The sequence below is a fragment of the Gopherus evgoodei genome, chromosome 2 (genome assembly GCF_007399415.2).
Source record: "Gopherus evgoodei ecotype Sinaloan lineage chromosome 2, rGopEvg1_v1.p, whole genome shotgun sequence".
Taxonomy (NCBI): Eukaryota; Metazoa; Chordata; order Testudines; family Testudinidae; genus Gopherus; species Gopherus evgoodei.
The window spans coordinates 96,322,193-96,342,220 of record NC_044323.1 but is presented as its reverse complement, the minus strand read 5'-3'; the positions used below and the strand labels follow the sequence as shown (position 1 = coordinate 96,342,220).

The 20,028-nt window shown below is 43.6% G+C and overlaps 1 protein-coding gene across 3 annotated transcripts in view; it reads right to left on the bottom strand.

The window, feature by feature from the left end:
• The window catches only part of HECW1 (HECT, C2 and WW domain containing E3 ubiquitin protein ligase 1), a 394,082-nt gene that overhangs the window by 99,757 nt on the left and 274,297 nt on the right, over positions 1–20,028 (bottom strand). For all 3 annotated transcript variants that reach the window (XM_030551407.1, XM_030551408.1, XM_030551409.1), the window contains 3 exons: positions 8,127–8,269; positions 6,853–6,953; positions 3,723–5,063 (listed from right to left, as the gene is read on the bottom strand). In XM_030551407.1, coding sequence (XP_030407267.1) covers positions 3,723–5,063; positions 6,853–6,953; positions 8,127–8,269 — 1,585 coding nt within the window. The remainder of the gene's footprint in view (positions 1–3,722; positions 5,064–6,852; positions 6,954–8,126; positions 8,270–20,028) is intronic.

The window sequence follows — 20,028 nt, the reverse complement described above, 5'->3', positions numbered from 1 at the left end:
AAAACAAGTGACTAAAAGAACTAAAAAACCTAAAAATCCCAACAAAAACAACAACAAAAAAAAACAGGGTAGGCAGCCATGTGGTGTATCAGCTGCTATGGCTTATTCATATATCCAAGCACAGTTTTAATAATAACTTATATGGCAAAGAATTATTAAAATAATGCAGACAAGGATCAGATCTTGGGCTTGAGAACATAATAAGAAATGATGGGCTAGATTCTGGACTCATTTACTCTAGATTTACACCAATGTAAGTAAGGAGAATCACGATTGATGTCTGAGAAGTACTTCATAAATACTACCAAGTGCAAGCTTTTGGGAGTTCCTGCAGGAGCTTGGCAGGACCATACAAAATCCCAGCTCCAACCTTGGATTCACTCCATCTAAATGCTGAGAGCTGCTTTCTTTGCTATTACAAAAGCGTCCTTTAGAGCAAATCCACAAGAGTGTATGTGAAGTGGTGTGGCAGGATTTTGCAGTCCCTGCAATGCAGAAGGCCTGCATCTGCCATACTTTTAAAGTCATGGAAACTAGAATGTAAACAGTTCAAAATTCAAACTGTCAAGTTTGAGTGGAAGGTGGGGAGAGTGAGAGAAGGATCAAAAACATAGGAGAGAGGTGGGATGAGAAGAGCAAAAGATAAGACGACACAGGAAAGAAGAAACCTGAGATAAAGAGGGGGAGAGACCTGAAATACAGAAAGAGAAGAAGAGGCTGAGAGATACTGTAGATGGGGCAGAGGAAGATTTTTTGAACACTATATTGAATTAAATACGTACCTCTATACAGACACCCAAATGAAAACTACATATTTCCATCCTGGTGTCCTGGTGATGTGAATAAATTACTCAGCATTTTTGATGTCACTAGAATCCCTTCAGGAACTACAACCTTATTGTGGATAGGCCACATTATTCCTTATGTTAGAACTGAATGTGAGCGCTTGGAACCCATACTTTTGCACTTCACGGTTTCTAGAATTCAGAGAATATTTGCCCCAGTCCTTTCTTAAAATCTTGCAGATTCAGAATTATATACTGTATGCCACTGCTGGTCACTTTTACAAGCTGTGTGACAATAGTTTTCCTACTGAAACCTTCAACTCTAGACAGTATACATCATTTACAGCGTGTATAAAACAGATTCGGTTAAAATCCAAGGTAAGCTTAGAAACAAAGTGATCTTTAATGTTTGTGATATTGCCAGAAAATTATACCACCGTATTGAAAAAAAGAAAAATGGACTAGAATCGCATAAATAAGCTCACCTGAGTGTATATTGACTGGTTTAGCCATCTTTCATGTCTAAATCTTACCACTCTATAATAACGAGCTGTATCTTGCCATCAAAGTATACATTTTTTTAAAAAGTCATCTAAAATATTTCCCCCCTTAAACTACCAATAGGTAGAATAGAATAAATATTACATGCAAAGGCAGAAGGGAATTTTATATGTGAATTTAATACAAACACTTTTGTTTGTTAAAAAAAACAAAACTTGCACCATTCACTAATGAGAATTTACCTAGACAAAATGTAGGTAAAGTTACACACGCACCTGGGTGCTCTGACGATATCACAACCCTCTGAAATGTCTTCATTAAAGCCTCTAATAAGAGTACAGACACATCTCAGTTACATGTGCCCCCTCTCTGAATACAAAGTAGAATTATTTTAAATTACTATGTAGTGCTTCAAATACATCTTTAATTAAATTTTTACATTTTCCTGTTGCTACAGTTATGTCACCAATTGCCAGATTATCAGTCTGCATTTCTTTACTTACCTCACCATAATTGACTCCCCCTAGTCAAGTTAGTTACGTCAAGCCAGCTGAAGCACGGGGTGTCAGTCACCTGGAGCAGATGGAGGCGACCATATCTACTGTACTTTAATAACCACCAAATAAATTAAACAATGTGATCAAGTATTGAAACATCTCACCCAATATTAGAAGAACATGGTGAACTAACCAGTCATGCTGTCCTTCTCTTGTATTCTCTCTCTACTAGTGAAAGTAAAGCTGCAGTGAACATTCTACAGTGTCCTTTAAATATACTGAAGGGACATCTCCAGAAATCTGAAGCTTAAAACTGGAGCACTGCTGAATCCATTTTTATTAGGGCACAAACTCTGTTCTCTTTTTCTGAATATACACACATCACAAAACAAACAAAAAAGCCACGCACGCACTGCCTACATAGAAAGAGCCTCATGAACAGTGAAGAATGCCTATGTTACTGAGTGTTCCTCTTATCTCTGTTGCTGTGCAGTCAGGGCCGGCGTTTCCATTTAGGCGACCTAGGCGGTCCCCTAGGCACCAGGATTTGGGAGGGAGCCAGACTGCTCCGGTGGACCTCCCGCAGGCATGCCTGTGGACGGTCCGCTGGTCCCGCGGCTCCCGTGGAGCATCCGCAAGCATGCCTGCGGCAGGTCCACCGGAGCTGCAGGACCAGCGAGCCGGCCCTGCGCCTAGGGTGCCAAAAACCCTCGCGCCGCTCCTGTGTGTAGTTCTGGGAATGTTGATTCTTTGGACTAGATCCTGCACTACAGAGCAAACAATTAAGGGTATGCAGTACATATATGTTTGGAAGGAGGCCCAAAACTGGCATATCCAGGATCACACCAGCGTAGGGAGATCCTCTGGTGGCATAGTGACTCATGCACTCCTCCTATTTCTGTTGGAGTAGGGGGAAGGATGGTATGGCTGGGGCCAGTGATCCCTCATGCAGCCATGGTGAGCAGCTGGTGTAACTCAGACTGGAGGAACATTCTAGCACAAGATTAGGGAACACAAGGTCTATCTTTACAACTCCTCTTTTGACCTTTGCAGCACACACTGTGGTTGTAGCCAAGCATCTGAGCCTTGATTTTTTTCAGTCTCAAAAAAACAGTACACAAGGTGAAGAAAAGACAAGTGACCAAATTCACTGGAGTAAACCAAGTGACGCTACAGAGGAACTGAACACAAGGAATTGAAGTGTTCACAAAAAAAAGAACTAAACTACGACAACATAAACCGACAACGATATATCTCTACATACAATATACCTACAGAGATGTGTGGTGATGGGAACTGTATTTGATAGTTATGCATCCAAGGAAATACAATCTGTTGCATGTGAAATCTGTGGTTGACTTTGGTGAATGTAGGGGAGAAGGTTAGGCAATTGGGTTTATAACAGAAAGTTGACTCAACCTAAACTAGAAAATACTAGGACTTCTCCATAATATACTCTGTGTGTACAGATGTGTATATCTATTACATACACACACATACTGGGCCAGATCCTCAGATGCTGAAAATCAGTTGATTTACACCAGTTCTGGATCTGTCCCTTCATAAACATACTTAGATCTCCTTGTCATTTGTAAGACACATGGTTGCGCACAAGATATATAAAACTGAAAAATCCTTTGGAAGAAGGGACGGACTGGTAGAACTGGTGATCCTAATTTTGACCTGACGTGTAAGATTCTTGATTTATTATTATCCTATTTAATAGAAACTGACAATAGAAATGCTGATGTCTGATTTTTTATTTTCAGCACAGCCCCAATTATCCAACCCCCCCAATACCTGATACCGGTCACGTCTCCCATATATTTATTAATAATACTGAGAATTATCTTTTTTATCTGCAACTTCGATTATCCGATGCCTCTGCTGACATCCAGATAATCAAGGTTGTTCTGCATATTGAGTCTCAGAATCTAACCTTCTCTTCTGTTGCTCGGACCTGCTACTGTGGACTCTAGCGTTTCGGTTGCTCTTTGTGGATTCCCACCATGAGCTACGAGTTCATCTGGCCACTGGGCGGAGACATCCACTTGCTCCCTGTCCAGTTCAGGGCTTTGCATTGAATCTGGCACTGACTCAAAGGCACTGTTTTCCTCTTCCTCATCATCTTGTGAGGAAAAGACTGTGCTCTCAGAAATCTTTGCACTGTCAACAGAGGAGAAACGGGTATGGCTGGAAAAGCGATTGTTACTGTCGTAACAGGAAGGGCTGTAGCAGGAGGTACTGTAGCAGGAGGTACTGTAGCAGGAAGTGCTGTAGCAGGATGGGCTGTAGCAAGAGGTGTCACACTCACTGTCCCCGTATGGTCTGGAACTTGATTCACTCTCGCTTCCAGTCATGGGATGTTCTCCATCCAACAGCTGCTCATTTAAGTCTGAGAGGTGTTCAACTGAGGTGCTGCGGGGCACAATTCCCCGGCTGAAATACTCATCAGTTCCACTTTCAGGAGGAGGATCTGCCGCTAGCGTCTCAGACTCGCTAACCACATCCTTCTCCGATGTTTCCTTGACTGTTGATTCTTCGTCCTCGCCGCCTCCCTGCTCCTCCTCTCCATCGCTACTCATCTGTGCTGAGGGTAGGCTGTGAAGCAGATTGTGGATCCGTATGTAGTGTGTGCGAGGGGTCTCAGGCTCACCACATGCTGATGCGATCACCGTCTCCAGTTCAGACACAGGCAGGGAGCAGGGCCTGTTTTTCCTTTTCCCTGTTGTTCTTAGCTGCAGCTTGCTGTCTTCCTCCTCCTGGGCTGAAGCCCCTTCCTCATCCTGAATTTTCTCTAGGTCCTTGACAGTCAGTATGTCTGCACTCACCTCATCAATATCTAGTGCTTCTATGCTGGTAAAGATGTCATTGTGTCCCTGAGTAACGGAATTGACTTTATTATTTTCCCTAACTTCAGTCTCTGGAGGGGGCGTGCAAGCCAGCAGAGCCAGTTGCTCAGAGAGGTCCATAGCACTCAGGGAAGGTAGCACTTCCCCTGGGATGGATTCCAAGGACTCAATAGCATCTGCTGGCACTGCATCAACCTCCCTATTTCCTGCTAGCTCTTCATTTAAGCTGTTCTGGTTGACTTCCCCAGGGCTATCAACATTGACACCATTCACATTGCATCCATTTAGCTGCTCTGGAGCTGTACTTTCTGAGGTCACTGTGCCGGTGCAGGGAGGCTCACCAAGGATTTCCTCTGCAGCGCTGTTCACAGGGCTTTCCTGCAGTTCAGCTGACTCAGGATCTGCACTAATGGAGACTTCTTCATCATCTGCGTGCAACAAGAAAAGGAATTATTCCACTGCTACAATGATAAATACCCACCTCCACAAAACACCTTTCAAGATCCATGGGTCCTACATGTCCCTATTACAACATGCGGTGTATCTCATCCAGTGCACTAAATGCCCCAGTAACAACTATGTGGGTAAAACCAGAAAATCACCACACTTCTCAAATGAACTCACACAGGAAAATGATTAAAAGCCAAAAACACCATATTCACTCATGGGTGAACACTTTTCACAAAACAATCACTCCATATCTGACATCTCAGTCCTCATCCTCATAGGAAACCTACACAACACTGTCAAAAGACAAGCCTTGGAGCTTAAATTCATAACTCTGCTAGACACTAAAAATCATGGACTGAATAAAGAGATGGGATTTATGGTTTACTACAACTATGTAATAGTCACAATTGTAACTACTACAACCCACTAACCCAGGGTTTCTCAAACAGGAGTCGCCGCTTCTGTAGGGAAAGCCCCTGGCTAGCTGGGCCGGTGTGTTTACCTGCCCCGTCTGCAGGTCTGGCCGATTCCAGCTCCAACTGGCCGCGGATCGCTGCTCTGGGCCAATGGGAGCTGCTAGAAGCGGCATGGGCCGAGGGACGTACTGGCCGCTGCTTCCATTACCACCATTACAGGACTTCCTAATAACTGGAGCAGGCCAAAATTTTAGAACACTTTTTTTCTGAAAATTTTCGTGGAAAAATGTCAAAATCAGAAAATTTCCGACCAGCTCTGCTCCTCCTAATGAACATTTTTTTCACAGGCTGCTCAAACCCACAGGCCTCTGTGCAAATAACAAAACAGCTAACCACAAAAGCAAGATACTTGCATTGATTGATGAAATACAACATGCTGGAAAGCTGAGATCTAAAACCGTGATAAGATCTCCTTTCTCCATCCCAGTTTCCCTTTCTCTGTCTTGTTGTATATTATTATCTATTTATTTATTTTGCCATAATGATGTTGCCATCATTTTTCACTTAAAATTTGTTATGATTTAGAAAATACCTTCTCCCTTCCCCCCACCGACAATGGTCACAAACACAAGAACTAAATCAGTCTAAAATCATGTGTACCATGTAAAACTAAAACTTGATGTGCCTGAAGGTTGGATATGACACAATCAGAAACTCTATATTGTACTATTTTTTTTGCGGCCGTTGGGAGAAGTAGTGCTTAATGTTAATCCTTGCTGATGCTACAACACTAGAAGAACTCTCTCTATGCTATTTTGATATTGATGTAATGGATTCTTAGTGGTGAGCTATGTGGAATACACTGCAGAAAAAGCATTTTTACAGAGTGACTGCCAATACATTCTTCTTAATGGGCAAGATTGTGACTTGGAATATGTGTCCTGTGTAAGGCAGTAAACATGAGCAAGAACCCCCCCACCCCTTTTATCCCAGTGTGGGCTAAGCACACCTTGGATTGGGGCAGATAGGAGTAAGCAGAGCTACTCCCTCCCTGGAATAGGTGATGTGGGAGTGTGCAAAACCTTAACTCTTGTGGAGTCATTCTAGGGGAGGAGATGGCCCTTTAACAGCGTAGGTCAGTAGTAAATGACTTCACACTCTAGGAGCAAAGGGAAAGCAGGGGAGGGATTGTGCCTCCTGCCGTGGGGCGTAGCTTTTGTACTATCCTTTGCTCATGACCCTGTCTAAAGGTCCAGTCTAGACCTAAAAGAATTCAAGCCTATGTAGGGGAAAAGAATGTAAACAAAACTTCCAGCTCTCCATAAATAAGCATTCCTGAAAAAGCCAGTACCTGGATGAATAGAAGAAGTTATCTCAAACCGAAACTGCAGCTGGCCGCTGACGTGATCTGTTGGAAGCCTACGTCCCAGAGTGTAGCTGACAACCCTGTCCCTGTAAGAAAGCAAGTACTGTTACAGAGACTGTAAACTTATTTAGTATCTACAGTGAATGGAGAAAGCTGCTGTATCATTCACAAATACTTGCCATTTTCAAAGGCAATTCACACTGTATTATTCCAACCAGCAGTGCAGGCATGTCTGAGTGCGTGAGGGAAGGAATAGCTGGGAAGGGGGGACCAATGTCTCCAACTACAGTGGAAAGATTCAGTTAAGTTAATAACCCAGATTTGCCGGGATATATGTGGTGGCAAGTCTAACGATCTGACCATGTCAAACTTCTCTTCAGATTCTTGCATATCCTTCCACTTTCCTTCTATATCAAATTCAAGCTCTTTGGCTTTGCCTTCAAAGTCCTATACAGCCTGACTCCCCGAATCTGCTTCTCTGTTCTTGTTTCTTTTCTGCTCTCTTCTTTGCCCTTCGAGCTACTCAACTGACTGCCCCTTCATGTCTTTCTTCCACTCCTGTTTCCATGCCATTGATACACCTAGAGCATATCCCTGGGCAGTCATGAAGCCTCCACCCTTTCCGTCTTCCAGTCCTTCCTGAAGACACACTTTATCCAAAAGTCCCACAACCCCCTCTCAGAGAAGAGTGAAACTAGAAAAAAGATGATCTGCTCATTGCCCCCAACTGAAGCTTAGTCAATGTTTGTAAACCACTGAGTGTGAAGAGTGTTAAATACTAATATCTGTATACCTTCTGAAGAAGCAAATTTTAATTTCCATTTGGTGCTGCATATGCTCCCAAGGTAGTATTACGTATATTTGTAACTTGAATAAATGAGATTATTTTAGTATTCATGTAAACCTGGTGATTGTGTATTTGTTGTCTCTGTACTTGTAGATATATCTTTCACTGAGTTTGTTTGCTTCAGGGAACCATTTTCAGAGACAAAATAAAGTGTGGTTTGGGACTCACCAGAAAACAAAGCCGTTGCACTCAGCTAGGTCTTTTCCTGGAGAGTCCCATGTTTATAACACGAAAGTAAATTCTAACTTAAACCAACATCATTAATCAGAGAAATCTCTATCAAATAAATAATTTCATTTGAGCAAGATTATTTGATTACATCATGCTATTTCAGCCATAGACTTCACTATCCTTTTCTTAGTGGCAGTGTGACCCATCAGTAACACAAAAGTCACACAGATAACAGATTTACCCTATAGCATGTCTCTCCAGCAGGCGTTGCACTGGCATGGAAAGTTTCCCCAAGAAGCGTTTAATGATTGGCCGGCTCTTTGCAAATTTATCCTTCACTTCTATTTCCAGAACGTCCGTGGGAAGGGAAACAAAGCTGAACTGCTATGATTAAAAAAAAAAAAAGAACATGGAATAAATGGCTTAGGCATGTGAAGTTCAAGTTTACTAACACAACAGGAAGGTTCAGCAATTAAGCAGTTTCTTAGAACCAGGACAAAACCAGTACTAGGGGCATGTCTATGTGGTGATTTAGTGTGTGGCAAGCCAGTGTGCCAGTCTACAGCACTCTAGCCTGACCCTTAGTAACTGTACACATGGATCATGCTGTCCCTGCATAAAAAGTTCCGTAGTGTGCTTTGGCCTACTGCTATTTGAAAAGGGAGATCACAGTGTACTGTAGAACCGTTAGTGTGTGGTAGCAAGGTCCACTTAGTGTAAGAATCACTTAGTGTGTGGTCTACTGTAGATTCACACCCCATCTTACCATGCATGAAATTACTGTACAGACAAGACCTCTTGGATCCCAAGATCCAAACCTATAAGACACTGAGCCCTGAGTCAGAGGGGCTGAGCAGGAGCAACTCACAGGAAATGCTCAACCCTTTGCAGGATCAGGCCTCTATCATTTGCAGGGAGTGGATACTAGCAGGAATTATGCACATTAATACATTCATTATTTGCACTCCAGCCATGCTAAACAGCCCTCATCACCGTTCCACTGTGGTCAGCATTGTACAAACAAATATCACAGTGGCAGTCTCTGTCCTAAAAATTATAATTGACCCAAACACATTGGTCCAAATTTTGCATTTCTCCAAAAATTCAGTCCCAGCGAAGCCCTTATTTTCCATAAAAAAAAGAAAAAAGAAGTTGCAAGTAAATACAATTCTGCTGACAAATAATGTGAATATCTAGGGGTAAGATATATAGTAATGGCATAATATTGTCCAAGAACACTGCTTTTGCAAGTGTGAAAAATGATGATAGCAATTTATTCACAAACCCATCATGTCTCCCATGCTACCCCAGGAGGAATATCCATAGCATGTCTCCTGGAAGGGCTGGCCTTGCCCTTTCCTGGATATTGGAATTCACTTCTGGGACAGTACAGCCTAGCTCTGGGTCCCTACTAGTGTGGGAGTTGATGGTGTCTTGCCCCTCTGTACCTCTGCTCCGAGTGGATTTACTGCTTTTAGTGAGTAAGGGAGGGAATCTCACGTAGGTGTGTAAATGACTTTGAATGAACATGGGACTGTTGTTTGATTTCACCTAAAAGGCCACTATCCACACAGTATCAAAGTGGTGTATTAAATGAGTCCTACGGTGCCTGAAATAGTTATCTAACACTCCCACTGTCAATGGCAGTCCAGGTTATTAAGGTTTGAGTACCTACAACTCCTAATGAAGTCTACAATGAGATCTTCAAGTTATCACAAGTGAGCAGCCAGGATGTTTGATCTGCAAAGCTGCAGTGTGCGTATGGCAAGAATTGCAAGTAAGCCGAGAAATAAAACTAAAAGAAGTGCTAACACATCTTTTTGTCCACACTTTCTACACATTTTCTGCAATATATTAGAAAAGAAAGTAAATTTTGTAAAGGAGAGCAGCAGTATTCCAGGCATACTGAAGATTGTATAGTGTCTTTGTTATTATTATTACTATTGTAACAGCTTGATATAGCCCCCAGGCAACTTGCTGCTCCAAGACATTCATAAGGAATTCAGAACAGGGGAATTAACCAGTAGATGAATGACATTATAGTAAATGCCTCAATTTGTCATTTAATAAAGTTGTAAATGATTAGGCTGTTGACACTTTTGGTGCAAAAAAATCTCCAGGGATTAGAACATGTGTGCACACATGCAAAATAAAGATCAATCATTCTTAAATGGAAAGTACAAACTGCATTAATGATTTAAATGATCCCCTCGTCCTTAACGCTTTGTGATATCATGTAAATCTGAGGTAAATCAGAATTAACATGAAAATATATTTCTTTGACTTCGGAGTGGAACCAGTCCTGATGGTTCCATTCTTATTCAAGGAGGAAAGTTAACATTGTACAGGTGCATTATCAGTAGCTTTGCATGGGTAGGCAATGAAGTTAGGAGCCTAAATACCTCTGAGGATCTGGGCCACTGTGTGTTGGGTAAGGTGTGTTGAAAGCAACCATGGAAGTAACTTTATTTGCAAGAACAGGCACTGGTCTGAGAAAAAGTTAAGATACAAAGAAGTCCCATCTATCAAACAATATTTTGATCATGTTAGGAGACAACCATGCCATAATCTGGTCCCCCAGCATGACTGTATATGTCATATAGAGGACCTCTTCTGACACATAGACTTTAAGGCAAGAAGACCATCTAGTGTGACCACCTACATGTCACAGGCCACAGAACCTCACCTACTCACTCCTGTAATAGACTCATAACCTCTGTCTGAGTTACTGAAGTCCTCAAATCATGATTTAAAGACTTCAAGTTACAGATAATCCACCATTTACTCTAGTTTAAACCAGCAAGGAACCTGTGCCTCATGCTGCAGAGGAAGGTGAACCTCCTCAAGGTCTCTGTTAATCTGATATGGCAATCAATGAGACACTGAGCTTGTGAGCAATACCCACCCGCAAGACACCTGGGAAACAATTCTCTGTAGTAACTGAGAGCCCTCTCCATCTAGATTCCCATCTCCAGCTTTTAAAGATATTTGCTAATAGCAGCAGTGGAGGGCCACATGCCACTGTATACAATCTCATCATATCATCTCCTCCATAAACTTATCAAGCTCAGTCTTGAAACAAGTTATATTTTTTGCTCCCACTGCTCCCGTAAAAGGCTGTTCCAAAATGTCACTCCTCTGACAGAAACCTTCCTCTAATTTCAAGCCTAAACTTGTTGGTGGTTCAGTTATATTGATTTGGTTTTGTGTCAACATTGGCCCTTAACTTAAATAACTGTTCTCCCTCTCTGGTGTATTTATAGAAAGCAACCCCATCTCCCCTCAATCTTTGTTTTGTTAGGTTAAATAAACCAAACGTCCTTAAGTCTCCTTTCATAAGGTAGGTTCTCCATTCCTTTGATCACCCTAGTAACTGTTCTCTGCACCTGTTCTAGTTTGAATTCATCCTTCTTAAACATAGGAGACCAGAACTGTACACAGTGTTCTAGATGAAGTCTCACCAGTGCCTAGTATAATGCTTTAAGAACTATAGTGGCTGTAAGGAGTAATTGTACTTCTGAGATCTGGAACATTTTGCTCAAAAGTTTGCCAGTAGGACCCAGTTGCAGCTGGAGTTAAAGGAGTGAACCTAAGAACAAAATTGGGGTTGGTGGTAACTTGTAAATAATGACCTATTCACTGTGCTAACACAATTCATTTTTGTTAATATTTGTGTTTCCTTGTTGCAGCTGTGGTTCTCATCCAGTTAAGGTCAATGCCAAAGATCTGCAAAAGTGGTTAATGATTTTGGGTGCCTCAGTTTTAGGGCACACAAATTGACACACTTTAACAAGTCCTGATTTTCAGTAAGAGCAGGGCCATCCTTAGGCATATGCAGCATACACATCTGCATAGAAAAAATCTGGGGTACTACTCTCGCTGGCTGCGGCGCAGACTCCTCTCCTCTCCGGCCCCTCTTCCATGATGGGCTGGAAGGCTTCTCCCCAACCCGACGCCATGGCCCCTCCCCCCACCCTCTCACTCCTCAGCCAGCCAGCTCAGGGCTCTGGCTTGGGTGGGGCCTCATGGAGCCAGGAACGAAAGTTTGCATGTGAGTGACCAGGGGGAGCTGAGCGAGGCCAGGGGCGGGCAGGAACAGAGTGGGGGGATACCCGGAGGCTGGGAAGAGAGCTGGGGTGCCAAGCTTGGGAGGTAGAGCCGGGCATGGGACTGTGGGAAGTGAGTGGGGGGAGGAGGAGGAGGAACTGGGCTGGGGATGGCTGTGGGGAAGTGGGCTAGGAAGGGAAAAGAGCAGAGGGGTGTCTTTGTCTGGCTCAGTGAGCAAGCAGCAAACATGCTAGGGCCTCCTGGGGAGCAGGCTGGTGCCCTCTGGGGAGAGCTGTGTTCTCACACCAAGCAGCCCCACACAGTACCTGCACCTCTCCCCTCTTCTGCCCACATGCCCTGCCCCACTGGCAACTTCCTGCAATCTCTCTTCTAGCCTCCTTTTCACTCCACCTCCCTCTTCTCGGAAGTCTAAGCCAAGATGCCGAGGATTCCCTTTGGACCATCACCTTTTCCTCTCCCCCCTTCCCCAGCAGAGATCAGCAGCAGACGCACACACACAAGAGGCACACACACAACCTGGCTGGGGAGGAGAGAAAATTAAAGGAAAATAAAAGAAGGTGGTGTTTGCTTTTCCTGCCCATTCACAATATTCCAGTGTCAACAGGAGGAAGCTGACACTAAAACAAAAGGAGGAGAGGGATTTACCTGGAGCAGAAAAGCAGCAATCAAGGCTGCAGAATGCATGGAGGGAGCAACCTCTTAGCTGGGAGGAAGATGGACTTGCACTTGACAAGGCTGAAGTAGCTGAAAACTTTTGTTTAGGGAAAAGGGACATGATTTTTTTTCTTGTGGAGCCAAGTATCTCCAGGGCTGTCTCTCAAACTGGTAGCATCGTGAACGAGGGAGAGTTCTAAACAGTGCAGAGTTGAGTGTGATTTTAAAGGTCCCTTGAAGAATGCAGCACCTTCTTCCTCACCCGTGGGAAAGACCTTTAAAAATGGCGTTAAATAATTAAAAACAAGAGCCATTGTTCAAATGAAACTTGGCTGGTTATGGCTCCAGCCCCACTGTTGAAGCACTGTTGAAACTGCGTGCTGAGTTATACCCAGTACAATCCCACTGAGCCGTGTCTGGCAACCAGCTGCGTAAATGAGAGCAGAAAAAAAGACTGGTGCCTGAGTATAATTCCTTTTTTTAATAAACTGCACATCCCAAGCACCTCTTTACTTTTCAGGATTAGAGGGAAATGCTCTATTTTAAGGAGAATGAAAGGCCATTTGGAAGTTGATGGCCCAGAGTGGTGGCAGACAAAGGTCTGGATGAGGGCTGGACTCAGCCATTGGTATCAGCTATTTCTTTTTCATCACTCAAATGGATTTTGGATCATGGCTGACATCCTAGCCATCATGTAAAACACTTTCGTGTGGCCTTTTGACATGTGCACAAAGGCATCTCACTGCCAAGCCCCTATCCTGGGAGGGGAGGAGTGGGGAGGGAAGGCTGCAGGGTCATCTCCCACCTCCGTGCAGCCAGTGGCCTATGCTTGCCACTGCCATGCTGAAGCCTCCACATTTACTGACAAAAGTTGCAGAACTTCACAGAATTTTAAAATATTGTGCTCAGAATTTAATTTTTTGGTGCTGAATACGGGGTCCTGGGCAGCTGTGGGGGCTATGGGTGGGAGATCTCTGGGTGAGGGGCCACTGGGCATGGGGGTTGCTGGGCATAAGGAAGTGGGGGCACTGGGCAAGGGGGCGGTATGGCAGTGCATGCTGGCAGCACAGGGCTGGATTTGGGGGCACAGATGGGAAGGAAGTGCAGATGTTAGGGGTGAAGATGGCACAATTAAACTGTTTTTAATAAAGTGCATGTGGCAAGTTTTCCAATACTCTAAGCTTATGTTTGTGTTGCTAAGAGCAAGTCAGGCATAGGGGCACAAGTTTAATAATACTGCGCAGGGCCCCATAAATCCTAAGGATGGCCCTTAGTAAGAGCTATGCACTCTCCCTCTGAAAATTAGCCCCTTTAAGGTGTCTCTAGTTGGGCCCCTAAAAACTGAGAATCTGGAATCACTAACCACTTTTGAAAATGTAGGCCATAAAAGGTATTTATTTAAAGACATGATTGGCATATTTGGATCTGGAAATATAACACTACCAAATCCTAACTTACACCCTGTTCTTAACTATTGCCATCCTACAAATACTGACTCCTTCATCTTAGTTCAGGGGTGGGCAAACTACGGCCCAGGGGCCACATCTGGCACTCCAGATGTCTTTTTATTCGGCCCTCGAGCTTCCTCTGCAGAGCAGCATTGGGAGCTTACCTCACTCCATGTGGCTCCCGGAAGCAGCAGCATGTCCCCATTCTGGCTCCTACGCACAGGGGCAGCCAAGGGGGGTCCACATGCTGCCCCCGCCCCAAGTGCTGCCCCTGCACCTCCCACTGGCTGGAAACCACAGCCAATGGGAACTGCAGGAATGGTGCCTGCAGATGGGGCAGTGTGCAGAGCCACCTGGCTGCGGCTCCACGTAGGATCTGGAGCAGGGACATACTGCTGCTTCTGGGAACTACTTGAGGTACGCGCACCTCAGACCCTGAACCCCTGACACCCTCCTGTGCCCAACCCCCCTGTCCCATCCCTGATCCCCCTCCTTCCCTCTGAACCCCTCGGTCCCAACCCAGAGCACCTTCCTGCACCCCCAACCCCTCATCTCAGCCCCATCACAGAGCCCTCACCCCCTCTGCACCCCAACCCCAGACTGAAGCCCCCTCCTCACCCTGAACTCCTAATTTATGGCTGCACCCTGGAGCCCTCACCTCCTCCTGCACTGCAACCCCTAATTTTGTGAGCATTTATGGCTTGCCGTACAATTTCCATACCCAATTGCCCATCCCTGTCTTAGCTGGCAATCTTTCTTGCAACCCCTAGGATGGGATGGTTTTGCATTACCCCTAAAACTGGTCCTTAATGTCTTTGAAGAGCAGAAAGGACAGTGAGTTTTGTGGTCTCTTTCAAAAGGCAACTCCTATCAGCCAATATAAAATGCTAGTAACTGCTCCTGGGTTTAATAAGCATGATGCCTTTTTTTGGTCTAGTATTTGCAAACTGTCACACAAGAGCAGCTAGTCTGCTTTTTTTGTTAAGCAAAGATGACAGCTTAGGCTGCATATCTATGAATAAAAAAGAGCTTGATTATGAATTCTGTGGTACCCTTGGGTGCACGCTGAATGATGTCGCAATGAATAATTCTTTCCCAGAGTGCTGAGAGAAGGTAGTTATGTGATCACAATGTGAAATAAAAATTGACTTTTTATGTAGGAAGATGCCGGTTAATATTGATCCCACATGTGCCCACAAACGGCTCCATTTTTAACCTCAACTATAACCCGAAGGGATTCACTGTAAGAATAATTCATTTGACATTGTCAGTGTTATACAAATCACAATTTTTATTGTGAGTTGCACAATATTTCATGCTTTTCTTAAAGCCTCAGCTCCTGGAGTCATGTGATTACATGAGAATCTCTGCTTTCATAGTAAGTTTCTGTCGTTAGTGGCTGCAGAGAGCCAACACTGGGACTTACGCTCCCCGACTATGGTGTGGAAGTGCCTAAGTGCCTTCATGGATCCCACCTATACAAATCTACAAATCACAATGTAAATCATTTTTACAAATGTAGCAGAATATCTTGAAGTGCTCACATAGCCTGTATTGTCCATGGTTGCTTCCCGCACATATTCCCAGCGACCCTTTTGCTAAACAATCTCCATTCCTTCAATCATATCACAAAGAAAACAACAGCCAATATTTGCTCTTGGAGTGAATGGGAAAATCTGTATTCCAGCTTACAGCCTGACTGCCAGCTAAAGGAGGGTCTAGAGTGAGTGAGAGACATGGAGGAAGGAATACTTATCCCCAGAAGGAGTGAAGCAGTGTCCATCTGTTCTGCAGTCACTACTGGAGCCTCAGGATTAGACCCATACACTACTCAAATCACATTCATTTGCCAGTAGGGACATTTCAGTCAAAGGCCTTTTACAAACAGGTAAAAATGGATAGAGCTAAAAAAACAACAACACGGGCCTTTGGCCAGAATATCTGTTGTGAATGGAATCTGTTTGAGTAGTCTATTTATAGATACACGCTAATAAATGTAAGAGCTGAGTCTTGTTTTCCTTGTTGATATTGTTGTGATTTATGGAAATGGACCTGCACAGTGAGTGTTGGGTTATACACAAACAACGGAGTTAGAAAACAAATATACAAAGCAATTAGAATTGTGCAAACCCAACAATTTTCTTCTGGTGATATTCATAAGTTTGACCTAAGGCAAAGTTTCACCATTTCCACCAGCAAACTCAGCTTTTTGCAGGAATTTCATTTTTGTAGCAAATTACTGGAGTGTTGTTGTATCAACCAGGCAAGTTATTAACAACTTCAACAGGATTTTATTTTTACAGTGGAAACCTCTGTACCAAGCTGCTGCTGCTGCACCCTCTGTAACTATCATTCAGCCTCCTCAACTCCTCCCCCTTCCTTCCTGTTTCCTGTCCTTTCAGACTCTCAACTGCCAGTGCTTCCAGTTCTAATAATTACAAGCACATCTAAACACCACATTCCCTCCTCTCTTAAGAAACTCTCCCAATTAAAACAAACATTGTTGTCCTAACCACTGGAACAAATAGGAAACAAGACACTATACTACTGGCAGAAATATTACACTGGAAACACTGTAGATACTATATGACATAGTCTTTAGTCCAGACAGGTGGTCATCTGGGTCTGACAGGCCGTCTCTCAAGCCCTGGTTCCAGTGCAATGTCTTGTTGTGTTAGTTCTACGGTAAAGTCATCCAGTGCAGACTGGGTGTTGGCATAATCTCCTCTTGGTGCACAGGCAGGTGCAAGATAAGAAGCATTCCATACCCGCCCATCAGAAAGTCGATAGGTGTAAGGTCCCTTCTTCTCTATGATTTTAAGAGAAGCTGTGAATTTATAATCCCCTTTGTGTAAAATTCCAGGTTTTCATATTCTAACGAAGGAACCACACTCAAACTTTGGTTCCTTAGCACCCCGCTGCTTGCCTGTGAAAGCCTTATGCTTTGCTTGTTTCTGTTCAACTGTTTTTCTCAATCATCCTCGTTTGGGGCATCAGGTCGTGCCTTTAACAATCCAGCAATGTTCAGTTTAGTATTCATCTGTTTCCCATGCAGTAACTCTGCTGGTGATCTTTACGTTGTGGTATGTCGTGTAGCCCGGTGTGCTTGCAAGAAATCAGTAGTGAAGGGAATCCACAATTGCCCTTCCAGTTTAGCTGTTTGCAAACTCTCTTTCAAACTTCTGTTAAACCATTCGATTTCCCCATTGGCTTGAGGGTAATGTAGGGATGACCTTTTGTGTAAAATGTTCCTCTCTGCTAGAAAGGTTTCAAACTCCAGGGAAGTAAATGGACTGTCATTATCGGAAACCAGTTCTTTGAGGTTACCTTCCCTACTAAAAACTGAAGAGAGGAACTTAATTACTGGAGCAGAAGAGATTTGCGATGTAAACGTTACCTCAGGTCATTTACTGAAATAGTCTATTAAAGTGATGGCATAATGACAGTCAATTGGAGCAGTATCAAAGGGTCCTACAATGCCAATCGCCACTTTTTCCCATGCAGATTTAGGAAGAGGAACAGGCTGTAATGGAGGGGTACATGTCACTGCTGTCTTATCATGCACTTGGCAAGTGACACAGGATTTTATGAGTGCTTCAGTTTGAGAGTCCATCCCTAGCCACCAATACAGATCCTGTAGTCCTTATTTGGTTCTGATAATTCCTTGATGAGTATCGTATGTTAGGTGTATGAGTTTTGATTGTAATTCTTCTGGAATATGTAGCCGGTGTGTATCTCGTAGCACACAGCCATTGAGCAAAGAAAGTTCATCCCAAACTCTAAAATAAGGGAGCAAAACTGGGTCAAGGTTTTTAGGGTTACTGGGCCATCTCTTTGTCAGAAATGCCTGTAGTTTTTGTTGAATTGGACATGCTGAACAAGCAGCTTGAAATTGTTCTCTTGTAACTGCAGTAAGAGTGCTTGTAATAAGTGCAACTGCTACATCCTCATCCTCTGGTGGACCATCTGGTGAAGGCAAAGGCAGGCGAGAAAGGCAATGAGCTACCACATTTTTGTTTCCAGGCTTATATTCCAGGTCATAATTGAAAGAGAGTAGTCTTGCAGAGCATCTAGCAATACGATATCCTGCTCTTCCCAGTCCTTTCATGGTGAGCAACATCATCAAAGGGCTGTGGTCTGTGCGCAACTTGAACATGCGGCCCCACAGGTAAGTTCTCCATTTTTCAGTAGCCCAGACACAAGCAAGTGCTTCTTTTTTGACTGTAGAATATTTTCTCTCAGCATTACTCAATGTCCTTGAAGCAAATGCAACAGTCCTCTCTGTGTTGTCCTCATGAAGTTGTGTGAGGACAGCCCCAAGTCCATAATCAGAAGCATCAGTACTTATAATTGTGGGCAATGCAGGACTGAATAGTGCAAGTACTGGACTATGTACAATCAAGTCTTTCACCATTTCAAAACTAGCTTGTGCATCCATTGTCCACACTAAGGTTGAACTTCTCCATAGTAATTCTCATAATGGTTCAATGACAGAAGCATAACTGGGAATGAATTTTGCATACCAAGAAGTAAGACCCAAGAAGGAACATAAGGTTTGCAAATCTCTTGGAGGAGGAGCATGTGAAATTGCCAGGATATGATCTGGATCAGGTTTTAGTCCAGCCTGTGAAATTGTAAGCCCCAGAAAGGAGAGTTCAGTTTGTTGAAATTTGCATTTGGAACTATTGAGCTTGAAGCCTGCTTTGCTGATGCAGTTTAGTACAGACTGCAGGTTATTGTCATGCTCCTCAGTAGTATTTCCAAACATGATAATATCATTCAAATAGCACAGAACTCCATGTTGATTCTTCAGAATCAATGACATCATTTTTTGGAAGGCACTTGGGGCTGATGTGAGACCGTATGGAACACATTTAAAATGAAATAGTCCCTCATGTGTAATAAATGCTGTGAGGTCTCTGCTGTCTTCATGCAACATAACCTGGTGGTACGCGCTTTGTAAATCAAGAGCGGAAAACACCTTTGCTCCACGGAGTTCTGCAAATACTTCTTCTATGTGAAGAAGAGGATGCCTGTCAATCACAATAGCTTTATTTGGCTCCCTTAAGTCCACACAAAGGCGAATGCCTCCACCCTTCTTCTGCGTCATCACTGTAGGTGAAACACATTCTGAGGAGTTAATCTCTTCAATAATGTCCTTTTGAACAAGTTTTCTAAGTTCCTCTTGATGAGTTTGCCTTGATGACCTGTTTTGCTTAGCAACAACACAGCAAGGCCTACTGAAAAATATACTAGCTGAAACAGTCAGGCGCTTGCCAGGTTGCTGACTGTATGACCTTGCTAGATAAGAGTGTGCTTGCACAGTCTGGGAAAAATGCTTGCAGACACTTTGTGAAGCAACTTCTACCTTTTTGAAGCTTATCAAGAAATAACAGTTGCTCTTTGTTTTTCTCTTGTATGCTGGGAAAGTATAACTGAGAAGGTACAGTGATGACGCGACATAAGCGATGACGCGACGGAATGGTTAATAAAAAGCAACCTGAATTTGCAGAAGGGAGGGCAGGTTCTGTGTGGAGAACGGGATGGTTCTTTGTTGCTTGTGTGCATACATCAATAAAGAACTTGGTATTTGGACTTTGCTGGATTGCCTGTCTCTCTTGCGGTCAGACAACGAACCTGAAACGTGTGGGATAGAGATAACCTCGACACTCTGAAACAGCTTCCCTGACTGAAAACGATAAGCACCGTAATTTCTGTCGTACAGGCATTACATTATTACACATTTTAACTTTATGCAGAAACCCATAAGCACAGCCTAGTTTCTCCTCAACCTGGTGTTGCGTCCCAGCTGAAACTGGTGTGTGTACCGCAAGAGTGCTTTGCTGAGGAAGATCAGTTTGTCAATTATCTACACTGAGATTTAAAGCAGCCAATAAATCTCTGCCAAGGATAGGAGTGCCCTTGTGGACAATGTAGAACTCTGCAGTTAGACAGCAATCACCAAAAGTAACT